The 13848-nt window shown below is 47.9% G+C and overlaps 1 protein-coding gene across 2 annotated transcripts in view; it reads left to right on the top strand.

Moving 5' to 3' along the window:
• The window catches only part of TRPM8 (transient receptor potential cation channel subfamily M member 8), a 102064-nt gene extending 88948 nt beyond the window's left edge, over window positions 1–13116 (top strand). The window contains exons 25-26 of one of the 2 annotated variants that reach the window (XM_070071495.1): window positions 7571–7661; window positions 10327–13116. In XM_070071495.1, coding sequence (XP_069927596.1) covers window positions 7571–7621 — 51 coding nt within the window. In that variant the 3' untranslated portion in view covers window positions 7622–7661; window positions 10327–13116. The remainder of the gene's footprint in view (window positions 1–7570; window positions 7662–10326) is intronic. The other variant, XM_017337530.3, reaches the window with a different exon arrangement.
• The last annotated feature ends 732 nt before the right edge of the window (window positions 13117–13848 follow it).

Here is a 13848-nt window from a genome sequence, read left to right as displayed (position 1 = left end):
GAGGAAGCTGGCAATGCTCTTAATGGCTAGGCTTGGGCTGGCTTTGATGGGGGGGGGGGTGGCCCCTGGCTGCAGGGAGCAAGGCACTGGTGGAGGTCTTCTCCGTGCGGGTGCTGTCACCAGCGTGTCCCCTTCCAGCTGCTCTGACTCTGACGTCGTTGCTGTTTTAGCTGAAGGGCTGGAAGGCTCCTGGGTCTGTAAGGTTGATGCCTGTGCACCCGTGACCATGTCAGACGTCAGGATCGTGTTCAATGGAGGGAGGGAACACCAAAGTGCTGGGTATTTTCAGAGATCACCAAAAAGTTGGAGAATAGTTAGAGAATATTGGAAGGAAACACAGGGCATGGGATTCTAAGATTGGATGTGTATATTATATGTGTAACTCTTATACAGGGACACCTTTATAATATATTTTTTCACAGCACATAATTATATTTAAAGATATTGTCAGCTCAATCTTCACCAAGGCCACATAACTCAAAATATTTGCAAGGCATCTACCATGTTCCAGGCATTGGGCTAAATCTTCTTTATGGTCCCTGAATTTGCTGGATCAGCCCTTTGCTCAATGGTTTGGATACAGGAGCATTTTCAGGCTGAATCCTGTAGGAGTAGGCAATGGTAACGATGCTCTGTGCTACCTCCGGCATGTATTCAACAGGTGGGCTGTGTCTACATCAGAAGGGAGCGAGGGTTGGCAGTCAGGGCAGGAGAAACGTGTGTTGTTCACTGCACTGGGGAAAGCGGAGTGGGAAGAGGGGGGAGCCCCAGGGGTCGTTCTGTCCACGAGCTCGCCGTGGCCTGTGGCTGGGTTTTATTCCCACACAAGGGAGGGCGGTTGTGAGATTTGAAACTCAAGAGGACCTCATCCTGCCCTGGGTGACTGGAATGCCCACGGCGTCAGAGGAACAGGGGTGCGAGGGTGTGTCTAGGTGTTGTGTTTGTGGGCAAGCAGTCCGTTTTAGTTTGTGGTTTTTTACTGGCGGACTAATCTGGGGTGACTTTAGAGGAAACTCATGGAAAGCCACCTCCCTTCCCCCAAGCCACACCCGGGTCCCGCTCCTCAGCTGTGTCGTGCAGAGAACGGGTAGAGGGGACAGCATGTGGACTTGGGGAGGCAGGCACAGGGCGGGAGCCCACCTGTGCTGGGGGTTGGAGGTCATGGATGAGCTGACCTGATTCCAGGGACCCGGTGGTCAGTGGACCTGGACCTCCTAGGCCAGTGTGGTCTGGGGTGGGGCTGGCACTGTCACTTGGGACAGGGGGTCGTGAAGTCCCAGAGCACTGGAATGGCTATGGAAAGCTCTGCCCCCACACGTGCAAGCCAAGGTCTCCTGGGACTTCAGGCTCTGGCCACTTTGCAACCCCTGGCTGTGGAATGCAGCCCCTGCAAGGGGTCCCACCAGACGCCATCGCTGCTGCCACCCTGTGGGCCGTGGCAGAACTGGGGCAGATCACAGGGAACCTCTCTGCCTCTCTCCCTCTCCTCACCGGTTCCTCTGTCCCTGCTCTCTCTCCTCCTCTGCCTTCTTAGCTCCCCCAATACTCCCGTCTTTCCACTCACATAGAATTTGAGGGATAATCTTTTGTTTCTTAACCAAGCTTTTGGAGTCCCATTTTAAAAAATAGCTATGTTTAGTAGCTTCATCGGCATACGCAAATGATAGAAACAGGTACAAATGAATGTTTTGATGCGTGTATACATTGCAAAATGATTACAACAGTCAGGCCCAGGTAATTAATCTATCTCTACCTCTATGTGTGCGTGTGTGTGTGTGCGTGTGTGTGTGCATGTGTGCGTGTGTGTGTGTGTTTGCATGTGTGTGTGAGAACTGAGATTTCAGATCTGATTTCTCAGCACATTTTATTTATATGACACAGTATGGCTAACTGGTTGACTGTTGTCATGCTATAAGGCAGATCTCGGGACCTCATTTGTCTTGTGTCACTGAAACTTTGTGCCTTTGACCAAAATCACCCTATTCCTTCATTCCCCCTCCCCACCCCCTGGAACCACCAACTTCCCCTCTGCTCTGTAAGTCTGGCTATTTTAGGTTCCATATATCAGTGACATGCGGTGTGTGTCTCTCCATGTCCTACAGGTTCATCCCCACCATTGTAAACATTCACATCTTCTTTCTAAAAGGCTAAATGATGTTCCATTGTACAGATGCACCACATTTCCTCTGTCCATCCATCTGTGATGGACATTCAGGAGCTACTGTGAACAACACTGCCATGGACATTAGTCTGCAGACACCTCTGCGTGATCTCGATTTCAGCTCCTTTGAACACATGTCCGGAGTGGGGTTGCATGATTACGTGGTTGTTCTACTTTTAATTTTTTGAAGAACTTCCATGCTGTTCCAAAATCGCTGTATCAATCTGTGTTCCCACCACCTGTGTACAATAGCACCCCTTTCTCTGCATATTGGCCAGCACTTACCATGGGATGCCGGCACCGCAGGCGGAGGATTAACCGAGTGAGCCACGGCGCCGGCCGCCTCATTGAGGTTTTGAGCTGTGTGTCTCTGATGACTGCAGAGTTGAGTACTTTTGCGTATAGCTGTTGGCCATTTGGATTTCTCTTTCAAGAAGTGTCTGTCTAGATCCTTTGTCCATTACTTAATCAGATGGTTCATGATTTTAGTATTGAGTTATACATGTGTTTATATATTTTGCTTATTTTTTTAAGATTTATTTATTTATTTGTAAGTCAGAGTTACAGAGATTTTCCATCTGCTGGTTCACTCCCCAAATGGCACAAATGGCCAAAGCTGGGCCTATCCAGAGCGAGGAGCTGGGAGTTTCTTCCGGGTTTCCCCCATGGTTAGCAAGGACCCAGGCACTTGGGCCATCTGCTGCTGCTTTTCCCAGGCCATCAGCAGGGAGCTGGATCAGAAGTGGAGCAGCTGAGTCATGAACCAGCACACACACGGGATACCAGCATTGCAGGCAGCGACTTTACCTGCTACACCCCAGTGCTGGCCCCAGTGTTTTATTAACGACTTGTTGACGTGTGGTTTGCAAATGGCTTTTCCTATTCCACAGGCTGCCCTTACATTCTGCTGACTGCTTCCTTTACTGTGAAGGAGCTTTGGATTGATTTAATCCACTTGTCTGTTTTTGCTTTTGTTACCTGTACTTTTGAGGCTTTTCCCAAAAATTCATGGCTGAGACCAAGGTCAAGATTTTTCATCTGCTTTTTTCATGAGTTTTACAGTTTCAAGTCTTATGGTTAAGTCTTTGGTCTATTTTGAGTTGATTTTTGTGTATGGTGTGAGGCAGGGATCCATTTCATTCTTTTGCATGAGAACCTCCAGTGTTCCCAGCACTACTTTGTGAAGAGATTATCTTTTTCTCCCTTGTGTTTTCTTGAATCTTTGTCAAAGGTTGGACTGTAAATGCGTAGGCTCATTTCTGGGTTCTCTATTCTGTTCCATTGGTTTATATCTCTGTTGTTTAAGCCAGTCCACTAGTCATTAGGATACTTTGTGGGATAATTTGAAGTCAGGAAGTATGGTTCCTCTAGCTTTGTTTTTCCGGCTCAAGATGGCTTTGTCTATTTAGGGCCTTTTGTGGTTCCATAGGAATTCTAGGATTGTTTTTTCCCCTTCAATAATGCCTTTGGGGTTTTTGATAGGGATTGTATTTGATAGCATGGATATCTTTAACAATATTTATTCTTATAATTCAGAATATTGGATGTTTTTACATTTGTGTCTTAAAATTTTCTTCATCCGTGTTTTATAATTTTCAATGGATAGGCCTTTCACTTCCTTGATTAAGTTAATTCTTTGTATTTTATTCTTTATTTTTGCTGGTATAAATGGTGTTATTTTCTTAATTTCCTTTTTGGGGTAGTTCATTGTTGAAATATAAAAACATGGTTGGTTTTTGCATGTTGATTTTGTATCCTGAAATTTTATTGAATGCTTAATTCTTTTTTTTGTTGTTTGAAGATTTTTTTTTAATTTTGTTTGAAAGAGTTACAGAGAGATTGGGAGAGAGAGAGAGAGAGAGAGAGATCTTCCATCCACTGGTTCACTCCTCAGATGGCTGCGCGACCAGGAGCCAGGCACTTCCTCCAGGTCTCCCACGTGGGTGCAGGGGCCCCAGCACTTGGGCCATCTCTACTGCCATCCCAGGGCATTGGCAGGGAGCTGGATGGGAAGTGGAGCTGCCAGGACTTGAACTGGCGCCCTCATGGGGTGCAGGTATTGCAGACGGCAGCTTAATCCACTGCACCACAATGGCGGCCCGAATGCTTCTCAATTCTAAAAGCTGTTTTTTCCCAGAATCTTCCGGGTTTTCTACACATAAGAGCCTCTTGTCTGCAGTGGAGATCATCTGACTTCTTCCTTTCCGCCTTGGGTGCCTTTTCTGGCTTTTCTTGACTGAGCTCTCCAGCTGGGGACCCCAGTGCTGTGGTGAGCAGCAGCGGGACAACAGGTGTCCCTGCCTTATCCCACGTCTTGGAGGAAAAGCTTTCGGTTTTCCACGTTGAACACCATATTGATTATTGGCTTCGTTGTGTTGAGGTTAAGTTCCTTCTATGCCTACTTTGTTGAGAGGTTTTTATTTTTGTGATCAGGAAAGGATACTGAATTTTGCCAACTTCTCTGTCTGCGTGTTGAGATGACTGTGTGGTTTTGTCTTTCGTCCTGTTAATGTAGTGGACCACACCGATTTCCCATGTACAGCCACCCTTGCCTCCCAGGGTTAAGTACCACTTGGTCATGTGTCGCTCCCCCTCTTCACAGAGGAACGACACAGGACCCTGCGCTGTTCTTTCGTCTGCTCGGCCCTCCCCGAGTTTGCTGCTGGTCCTTCCTGGGTTGGCTGCCGATCCTTCCACCTCTGTGGAAGGGCGGCTCCCCCTGCCACTTTCCCCACTTCCGCGGGGGAGCGGCACACCGCCGGCCGGCTCTCTCGGGGGCTGCTCAGATGTTATTCGGATGTTCCCCTTAGATGTTCCTGGTGCATGTTGTCTCTCTCCTCCTTTATAGTCCTCTTCCACCAATCCCAACTCTGCTACCCACACGCCGAGTACGCTGCTCTCCTCCAATCAGGAGCAGGATCAGCTCCTGCAGGTTACTGGTCGAACTGGAGGCAGCTGTGTGAAAGTTGTTTACTCCTCTCCCAGCGCCATATTGTGGGAGAGCAGATGCATAGAATAAGTCTTAATTCCAGTAGCTTAGTCTAGTCCGAGTTGCTCCCCACAGTCATGATGTATGATCTGTTTAGTGTGCTCTTGAATTCAATTTGCTGTTTTTTTTTTTTTCTAGCAATTTTTGCGTATGTTCATCAGGGATATTGGCCTGTAGCTATCTGTCTGGATTTAGTATCAGGGTGATACTGGCCTCATGTAATGGGTTTGGAACTATGTCCTCTTCTTTTATTCTTTGGAAGAGTTTAAGAAGGGTTGGTATTTCTCCTTGAATGTTGGGTAGAATTAACCCATGAAGCTGTATAGCCCTTGTCAGAAGGTTTTGATTACTGAATCCAACTCCTTATTTGTCCGTGATCTGTTCAGGCCTCATAGTTGTTCTCAATGCAGTCTTGGTAGGTTGTAGGTGTTTTGGGATCCCCCAGCTAAGTTGGGGCTAGCAGACTGGCCAGCTACCCTGCCCTAACAGGAAGTGAAGGGGAGCTAGACATCGGTGTTTATAGTGTGCCTTTCACAGGGTACTTCTTTAACCTAGTAGATGGCCTAGTGTGTGGCGTCTGACTGTGACCAAGAGATTGGTCACACGGGGACCTCATTCACATGGCAGGTGCCCTGTGGCTGTGTCGTCTGATCTGTGTCCAGCTTATGCCTGCCTAACCCCAGCCACTGCTCTGATACTGGAGCCCTTACCTTGTGTTTCTCCCAGCATCCTGGGATAGCCCAGGTTCTTCAATGGAAGGCTCAGATTCCACCCACCGCCACAAGAAGCAATGCAGACTCACCGCCTGCACCGAGGGCGGTGGCCTCCATCCCTGGGTGATGTGCGTCTGCATTGTGCAAACCTGTTCCTGTAATCTCTTTCAAGTCTGTATCATTGTCTCTTCTTTCCGATTTCTATTTATTTCCTGCTTCTTTTTTTATCTTATTTAGTATAGCTAAGGGTTTGTCAATTTTATCTTTTCAAAAAACTCAAATCTTAATTTTTCTGATTTTTTTCTATTCTCTAGTTTACCTGTTTTGTTCTTGGAATCTTACAGTGGACCACACCGATTTTCTCGTGTACAGCCACCCTCGCATCCCAGGGTTAAGTACCACTTGGTCATGATGTATAATCTTTTTAGTGTGCTCTTGAATTCAATTTACTTTTTTTTTTTACTAGCAATTTTTGTGTATGTCATTTTATCATTAACAAACATCAGGCTCTCTCAAAAGCCCCATCAAATTATACCAGAAAACAAAGTTATCCAATGCTGGAGCTATGGCGTAGTGGGTAAAGCCACCACCTGCAGTGCAGGCACCTCATATGGGCACCAGTTCGAGTCCCAGCTGCTCAACTTCCAATCCAGCTCTCTACTATTGCTGGGAAAGCCGTAGAAAATGGCCCAGGTCCTTGAGCCCCTGCACCCATGTGGGAGAACCGGAGGAAGCTCCTGGCTCCTGGCTTTGGATCAGTGTAGCCCTGGCTGTTGCAGCCATCTGGGGAATGAACCAGAAGATGGACGACCTTTTTTCTCTTTCTCTGCCTCTTTCCTTCTCTCTCTGTGTAACTCTGACTTTCAAATAAATAAATAAATCTTTTAAAAAAACCACAAAGTTATCCACAACTGGCCTTGCATCCAGAAGTAGGAATCTCACTAGCCTTATTCATTTTAGGCAGCCATTAGCCCATATTGGCTTTATACTTGTTAATTTTTTTCTTAAAAAAAAAAAAAAAGAACTAAGGAAGAAGTTATTATTGGAATAAGTCCAACATAACCAACTATTTTCCCTTGAGTGAGGGCTATGGCAAGTTAGAAACCAGCTGTACAGGAATCACAGTATATCCATAGGCTTTTACCGGAAGTACCACGTAATGTAAAATGAGCTTCATGTATCTTGTATCATACATTTGCAAAACATGCAAGTATAAAGAATAATTTTATTATGTCTTTTACTTAAATTAGGCTTAAGTATTTGGACTGTTTGCATGTGCGGTGTGCTGGGGGAAGACCATTTATTTTCAAAAATTCAATTTATTAGTATTTTATTACTATATATATACAATATACTATATATATACAAAGCTTTATCAGCATCTTATGATTTTATTAGGATTAGTTCCATATCACATTATTATTATTGTACCTCGTGTCACTGTAAGCCCTTATTTCTTTGTGGGCATTACTAATGACCTTCATATGCATACAGATGACTAATCGATTAGCTAATTGATCACTAATTGCTAGTGATGCAATCACAGGAAGTGAGTGCTGGGCAGGCGGAAGTGCACCTGCCGCTGCTGGCTCTGCCCTCCCCCGAGGTGCCATTCTCACACTGGAACACATCTGTCTACTGCAGAGAAAACGGAAAGTTTTGAAAATGTGTCTTAAGACCAGTTCTATTTTTTTTTCCCTCTCCAAGCTTAATGATCTGAAGGGTCTTCTGAAGGAGATTGCTAATAAAATCAAATAAACGGCATGAAGTCTGATGGGGAAAACCCAGTGACAGCCAGGTGAGTGGCTCTGATGGCTGTTTTCTTTCCTCTGAAAATGCCCATACTTTAATTTAAAATCACGGTATCTGTCTCAGTTACATCATTTTAATGTATTCTCAGACCTGAATGTAATGCATTATGCAAAAAAAAAAAAAACAAAACGGATTCAGGAATATGGAAAGGGACAAGTGGAAAGTGGAAGCTCCTCCCCATCAGAGGTTACTGGCCAGGGGGAGGGCGCAGGGACCAGCAGCCTACACTGTTTATGCTGCTTGGGCATGTACTGAGACAAGGTCACGTGTTTTAGAGACTTGGTTTCCCTTCCTTTATCCCCTATGGTGGATGTCTTTACAGATATTCAGATGCTCTGTTCTTATACTGGTTATGAGGAGGAGATATTAAATGCATGCTGATCGCCTTTGACTAGCCAAAAAATGTTTTAGGGAGGTGTTCAAGGTGTTCGGCGATGGCTCTCTTGCATAATAAAAATGTCAATCAATTAACTGGCAACATTCAGTAGAAGGCTCCCCTTCCCCTCCCAGGACCTTCCTACTTGCTTTATTTATGTTTCCAGATTACCTGGCCAGATCCTGAAACCAAATATTTAAAATGTTGTCAGGGAAAGACAGGAAGGGGCGTTCCGCTGGAACAGACATTTGTCGGAGAAGCAGTTGGCGACACGACGACGAGTTCCCGCCTTCCTCCCTTCTCCCCACCTCCTTGCTTTCGCTCTGCCCTTCCTTCCAGGGACGAGCGGCTACCAGGTGCCCAGGGCTGTGCGCCGCCTGCCCTGGCCCTCACGCTGACCCCCACCTGTGCAGTTTCTCTTCACTTGTGCTGGTGCTGTGGGGCGATCACGGCCCGCAGCTTCCTTTCGGCCTGTCTGGGCACTTGGTTCTGCCCCTTGCATTCTGACCACTGGGGCTCGTATACAAAATCCTTCGATTACGGAGGGCTTTGTGAGAGCTGGGCTGGTGCACAGTTGGTATAGGCTGCAAGGCAGCACCCGCAGAAGCCTGGCTTATTGAGAAAGCACTGGTTCCTGGTCTTTCTAGTTGGTGCCATTTTGATGACAACAATACTAAGCCATATAATACATTAGAATTAGGATTTTGCAGCGCTTTGCATTTTGTTAAGTTATGAGCTGAAAGATAAGCAATCAGGAACAGAGCAGACAGTTGAAGATCATAGGAAGTCTAAAGGTGTTTGACGAGTGGCCGTAATCAGAAAAGATCCAGTCCAGACACGCACTTCTCACTTCCCGTTCTTTTTCAACTATAACACGCTGACTTCCTTCCTGGCCACTTCCCCTTGGCTTAGCCTTAAACTTTCATTGATATGAAGAGAGTTAATTGGTGAATGAAAATGGTTTGGGGGAAGGATGTGACGCGCGCGCACACGTGTACGCGTGTATGTGTGTTTGTGTGTGTTTGTGTGTGTGTGTGTGTGTATCCACGAGAGAAAGGGGATCCGAAGAGAATGAGCACCCAGGTACCCCTAAATCCTTAACTGCTGACTCCTTTAAAACCGACGCATTTGGCTTGTCCAGTTTTCCCTTGCTGCTCACTGCTAGCTGGAAGCTCATTTTTTGACATCTGTTTGTGATCTTCTTTAAACGTTTGCCGAAAAAGTAATTTCATAGGCAGCCAGCTGCGTGCTGCTAAAAGTTGCTCTCCCAGGGCCTCGTGCTGCGGCTTTATCCAGAGGGGTTCGAGAAATCCTCCCCCGCTGGGTGCTAGCCAGGGAAGAGTGTCACCCTCAGCGGGAGTGAGCTGCACCCGTCCAGGTAGGGCAAGGAGCTGGCAGTTGTGAATCAGATAAACAGAGGGTCGTGCGTATTCTCTTTCTTCCTCCCACACTAAGGTTGAAGGGACGTAGGGATCTAGGGTCAGAGTAGCCGGCGCCTTCCCTTGCCTCTGTGCGTGAGGAGTGGGCACCCCTCCCCTTAGGACCTGGGGGAGGGAGCTCCTTGGAGATTGACAGTCCGTTCCCTACCTAATAATCCACTGGTTCTTGTAGTTGCTGGCATTATGCTCCGAATGTGGAGGAAGTTGAAGTTGTTCATTGGGTAGTCATCATAAAATTGCATTTTGATGAATTTTTCAAGTCTTTAACCCCATTATCAACTTTTTAAAATTTATGCACCATGATTAAGCAAATAAAGCATCTCGGGGTGGGTGCAGCCCTTAAGAGGCGGCTTGGGGCTCCTGAGTGCCGCATCAAGTGCCTGATCCAGCTTCCTGCTAACGCACACCTGGGAGGCAGCAGGGCATGACGGTTCCAGTGCGTCCCTCCACCCACTCGAGGCACCCATACTGAGTTCCGGACTCATGGCTTTGCCTGTTGAAGGCATTTGGAGAGTAAAACAACAGATGGAAGATCAGTTTCTCTGTCTCACTCTCTCTCCCTATCAAATAAAATGAAAAAAAAAAGGGGGGGGTGGTTTCCCCATGCCTTGGGGATTAGTGGTTCTGAGAGGGAGGGGGAGAGAGAGAGGGAGAGAGAGAGAGAGAGAGAGAGAGAGAGAGAGAGATTGAGAATAATATATGCTTAGAAGCACTTCAGTGCCTGAAGACTCTCTCGCAGCTTTGGTCGTGTACCGAGCCATGTCCTGCGTGAGAACAGGCAGGGTGGGGTGGAGGGGGAGGGTCTGTTCTTAGCACAGCGTTCTTTGTTTTCACAGGTGACATCAGGCAGCTCCATGAGGAAGGATTTTGCTAGTGACTCTGCACAGGAATTTCCACACGGGATCCTCTTCCTGCCCCCCAGCGTGCCAGTCCTGGGAACGGAGCGCGACATAAAAGAGGAGCAGTTGCCGTCCCGTGCGTCTGCCGGAGGCCGCCTGCTGCTGGCGGCCCCGACCCCGGCCCTGGGCTCAGAAGCCCACATTCCGCTGCTGTATTCTTGCTCTTGCCCCGCGAATAGGACATAGAGACAGCTCGTCTCTGGATGAGAGCCCCGCCACGCCTTCGCTCCCATGTCGTTGTTTGGTTCCAGACGGTTCTGGTGTCACCCTCTTCCGTGTTACCTGACAAGCCCGCTGACTGCCGGGGAAGTCAGGCCAGATTCTAACACGCGCTGTAGCCAGCGAGGCCTGCTCTTTTCAAGGGGCAGCGGTTTCACTTCTTACGCTGCTTGTCGCTGGTTGAGGAGGCTGTGTGAACAGAGTCTTGCCCTCTCAGCCTCGCCAGGAGCCCCTGCGGAAGGCAGGACCCCCACTCCTCCCCAAACGGGACCTGGGACGCTGCCTCCGATTTTGTCTCCCTTGGGTGCTGCTCTTTCTCTGCTTGGCTCCCGTTAAAACGATACATGGATCCTGTGGAAACTTAGAGTTGTGGAGATGTAGCCAAGTCCCTTCCCGCCCAGAGATAATTGCTGCCAACATTTCTGGGTATTTTTTTTTCTATGCATGTTTTATTTACCTTTGAAACTTGTACAGAATGTCATCATGCCACATACACAGTTTTGTATTAGCTTTTTCACTTAATGTTTTATCAAAGATGTTTTCTGTCACCAGTCGCGCCATCTTCAGCTTCTAGTGGCTTTCTGAGACGCTGGCCATTGGAGGCTGTTTGCAGTGGGTCTCTGGGATGGGCAGCCGTGTGCATGAATCTTTTTCCTGTATGTAGGAAAATTTCCCAAGGCTTGATTCCAAGGAATGTGTGTTGGTTATCAAGCCATTTACAAAGCTTTTCATAAATGTATATAGCAAATAGGAAATATTAACTTCACCATAAGGTATGAGATACATGAACACAGAACTATTAATAAAATATTATATTTAGGCCCTAGTTGATAAATAAGCCAGTATGTGTATGTAAATTTGATGAATGGCGAGGTCATTGGTGGAGAATCGGAGAGATTGTCTCATTGAACAAGGCTAGTCCAAGCTTTCAGTAAATAGAGCAATTTAAATGTCCATGATTGGGGTTTCGGCTTTGAATAGACTGTAACTTCAGCAGCTGGAGAAGGGAGTCTTAGAAAGAAGCTATTAAAATCATCTAATTAAAAGAACTGTAAAAGCATTAAAAGACCAAGTTGATGTTCCTTTGGCCTGGGTCACTCACAACATCCATGAAGCCTGCAGGGAGTGAATGAATGCAGTGGGCGGTGTCTTTGCACTACAGTCCCAATAATGGCCTCGGAGGGAGGGAGGGAATCTTTTCTAATGGGGTCCATCCACTCAGGGTTTCAAAGCCTGGAAGTAGAGGGGGCAATATTTACATGACAAAAAAATTGTCAATGAATGGAACCTTTAACTTTCCTCCATGAGCAAGAGAAAGTCATTCTCTGGTCACCATGGCAACTAACACCCCTCATTTCCTGAAGTGACCACCAGGAGGGTCAAGTCCACAGGTACTGGGAATAACAGTGTTAGGAGTGCCTGGGGCTGAGGAGAGAAGCCACAGCCTTCCCTCTCCAAACAGAGTGGGAATGAAATCAACTGATTCAATTCAAGACTTCCTAAAAGACACAATGTAGCATTATCGATTTGCTGGTCCCTCTTTGAGTGAATTTCTCCATATGGTCCTATTTCTGCTCACCTGTTCCTCTTAGCTTAAGAAGCGAGCCAGTGTCAGCCAGGAAAGAAATTCTCTCATTTTTGCTGCAGATGGAAAACTTGACCCACACTTGGCATGAGAGAAAGAACCAGCGAGTGTTTGCTGCTGGCCCCTGGGGTGGATGGATGCTTTTGCATGGTTCCCCTACGGGACTGTTGCTTTCGCCAAGTCATTATGTGTAGTGCACCTGACAGAAAGCACACACGAATGGAGCATTCCCCTTGTCGAAGGTGCTGCCTCCTGTGTGTGGTGCTCCTGTGTGCCGTGTGCTCGTGCACAGCTCCTGAGAGCCGGGCTGCTTGGTTTCAGTGAGCATGGTCGTGAATCCAACAGCAGAGGAATTGCCCTCTGTTGCTTTTGTCATCCTACTGAGAGTGAAAAAATAACATAAAATTCCTTCGTTAAGTCAAAGTCACGGCCATCGGGACCTGGTTCCCAGAGTCACATGAGCTGAGGGTTCCAGGCAGAACATCCTAGTTGAATGGCACCGGCAGGACTGCCCCCTGTGGCTCTAATTCTTACCCCCAGGGACAGATTTGGATCCTGTGGCCCAGTTTTCAGTCTCTCCATCCAGGCACCCATCTTGGCACCAGGGTCCCTGCCTTCGCTGAGTGAGAGCCGCTCCAGTGACGGGGGTCTCATGTTTGGGCACAGCAGGTGCTCAGGCTGTGCCCTGGAGCTACAGGGATGTGTATTATCTGCAAACCCACTTGATGGTGGGTCTCCGACCCAGTGTGGGACACTATCCCAGGTCTTCCTGCTCCATGCCCTTATTTGTTCCAGGGAGAATCAGAGATCTGTGTCTTCCCCACCTGCTGCGTCTTGGTCCTTTGGAGGCAGAATGTGGTGTTGTCATGGAGACACTTGCTGTCTCCAGCCTTGGTATCACAAAATAAAAGGCTCAGAAGTCAGCACTGGGTCTTAGTCTGTTTTTTTACTAAATGCCGGAGGCTGGGTCCGTCAGAGGTTTATTGAACTCAGCTCTGTAGGTCGAAAGTCCAAGAGCAGGTGGCCCCTGGTGAGGGCTTTGGGTGGGTGGCCTGACAGGGGCAGGGGCAGGTGCAGAAGAGCATGAAGGACAAGGCAGGGGCCCCAGGGAGGCAGGTGCAGCGATGACGCCGGGGACAGCTGCCCGCCTGGCTGAGTGACATGTCCTCCACCCAGCAGGTCCCTGCCCTGGCTGCCCCCAACCCTGCAGCCCTGGAAAAGCAGAGGGCTCACGGCTTGCACTGACCCCCTCCCCAGGGCGTTTCTGCCTCCTTGGCTGTGTGCCTCAGTGTAGTTTCTTACGGGGATGGTGAACCTGAGCCGTGGGGCAGGCTCGCGTCCCTGTCTGCTGGTTCTGAGACTTGAACGTTCTGTGCCTTGATCTTACCCTCTGGAAAATACACACCCCTTCCCAGAAACGGGAACAGATGAGATGTGGTCACTCACGGAGCTGTAGGGGGCAGCCTGGTGCTTAGTAACTGCTCTGCGTGCTGGCTCGCATCGGCGCCATCCTCCAGACATCCTTCCTTCCAAAGTCTCTTCCACCACTGGTTCTGGAAGACATTTTTTTTTAAAGAGATTTATTTATTTTACTTGAAAGTCAAAGTTACACAGAGAGAGAAGAGGGAGAGGGAGAGGGAGAGGGAGAGAGAGAG

The sequence above is a fragment of the Oryctolagus cuniculus genome, chromosome 3 (assembly GCF_964237555.1).
Source record: "Oryctolagus cuniculus chromosome 3, mOryCun1.1, whole genome shotgun sequence".
In the NCBI taxonomy this organism is placed as follows: domain Eukaryota; kingdom Metazoa; phylum Chordata; class Mammalia; order Lagomorpha; family Leporidae; genus Oryctolagus; species Oryctolagus cuniculus.
This window is presented reverse-complemented; position numbering and strand designations above follow the sequence as displayed.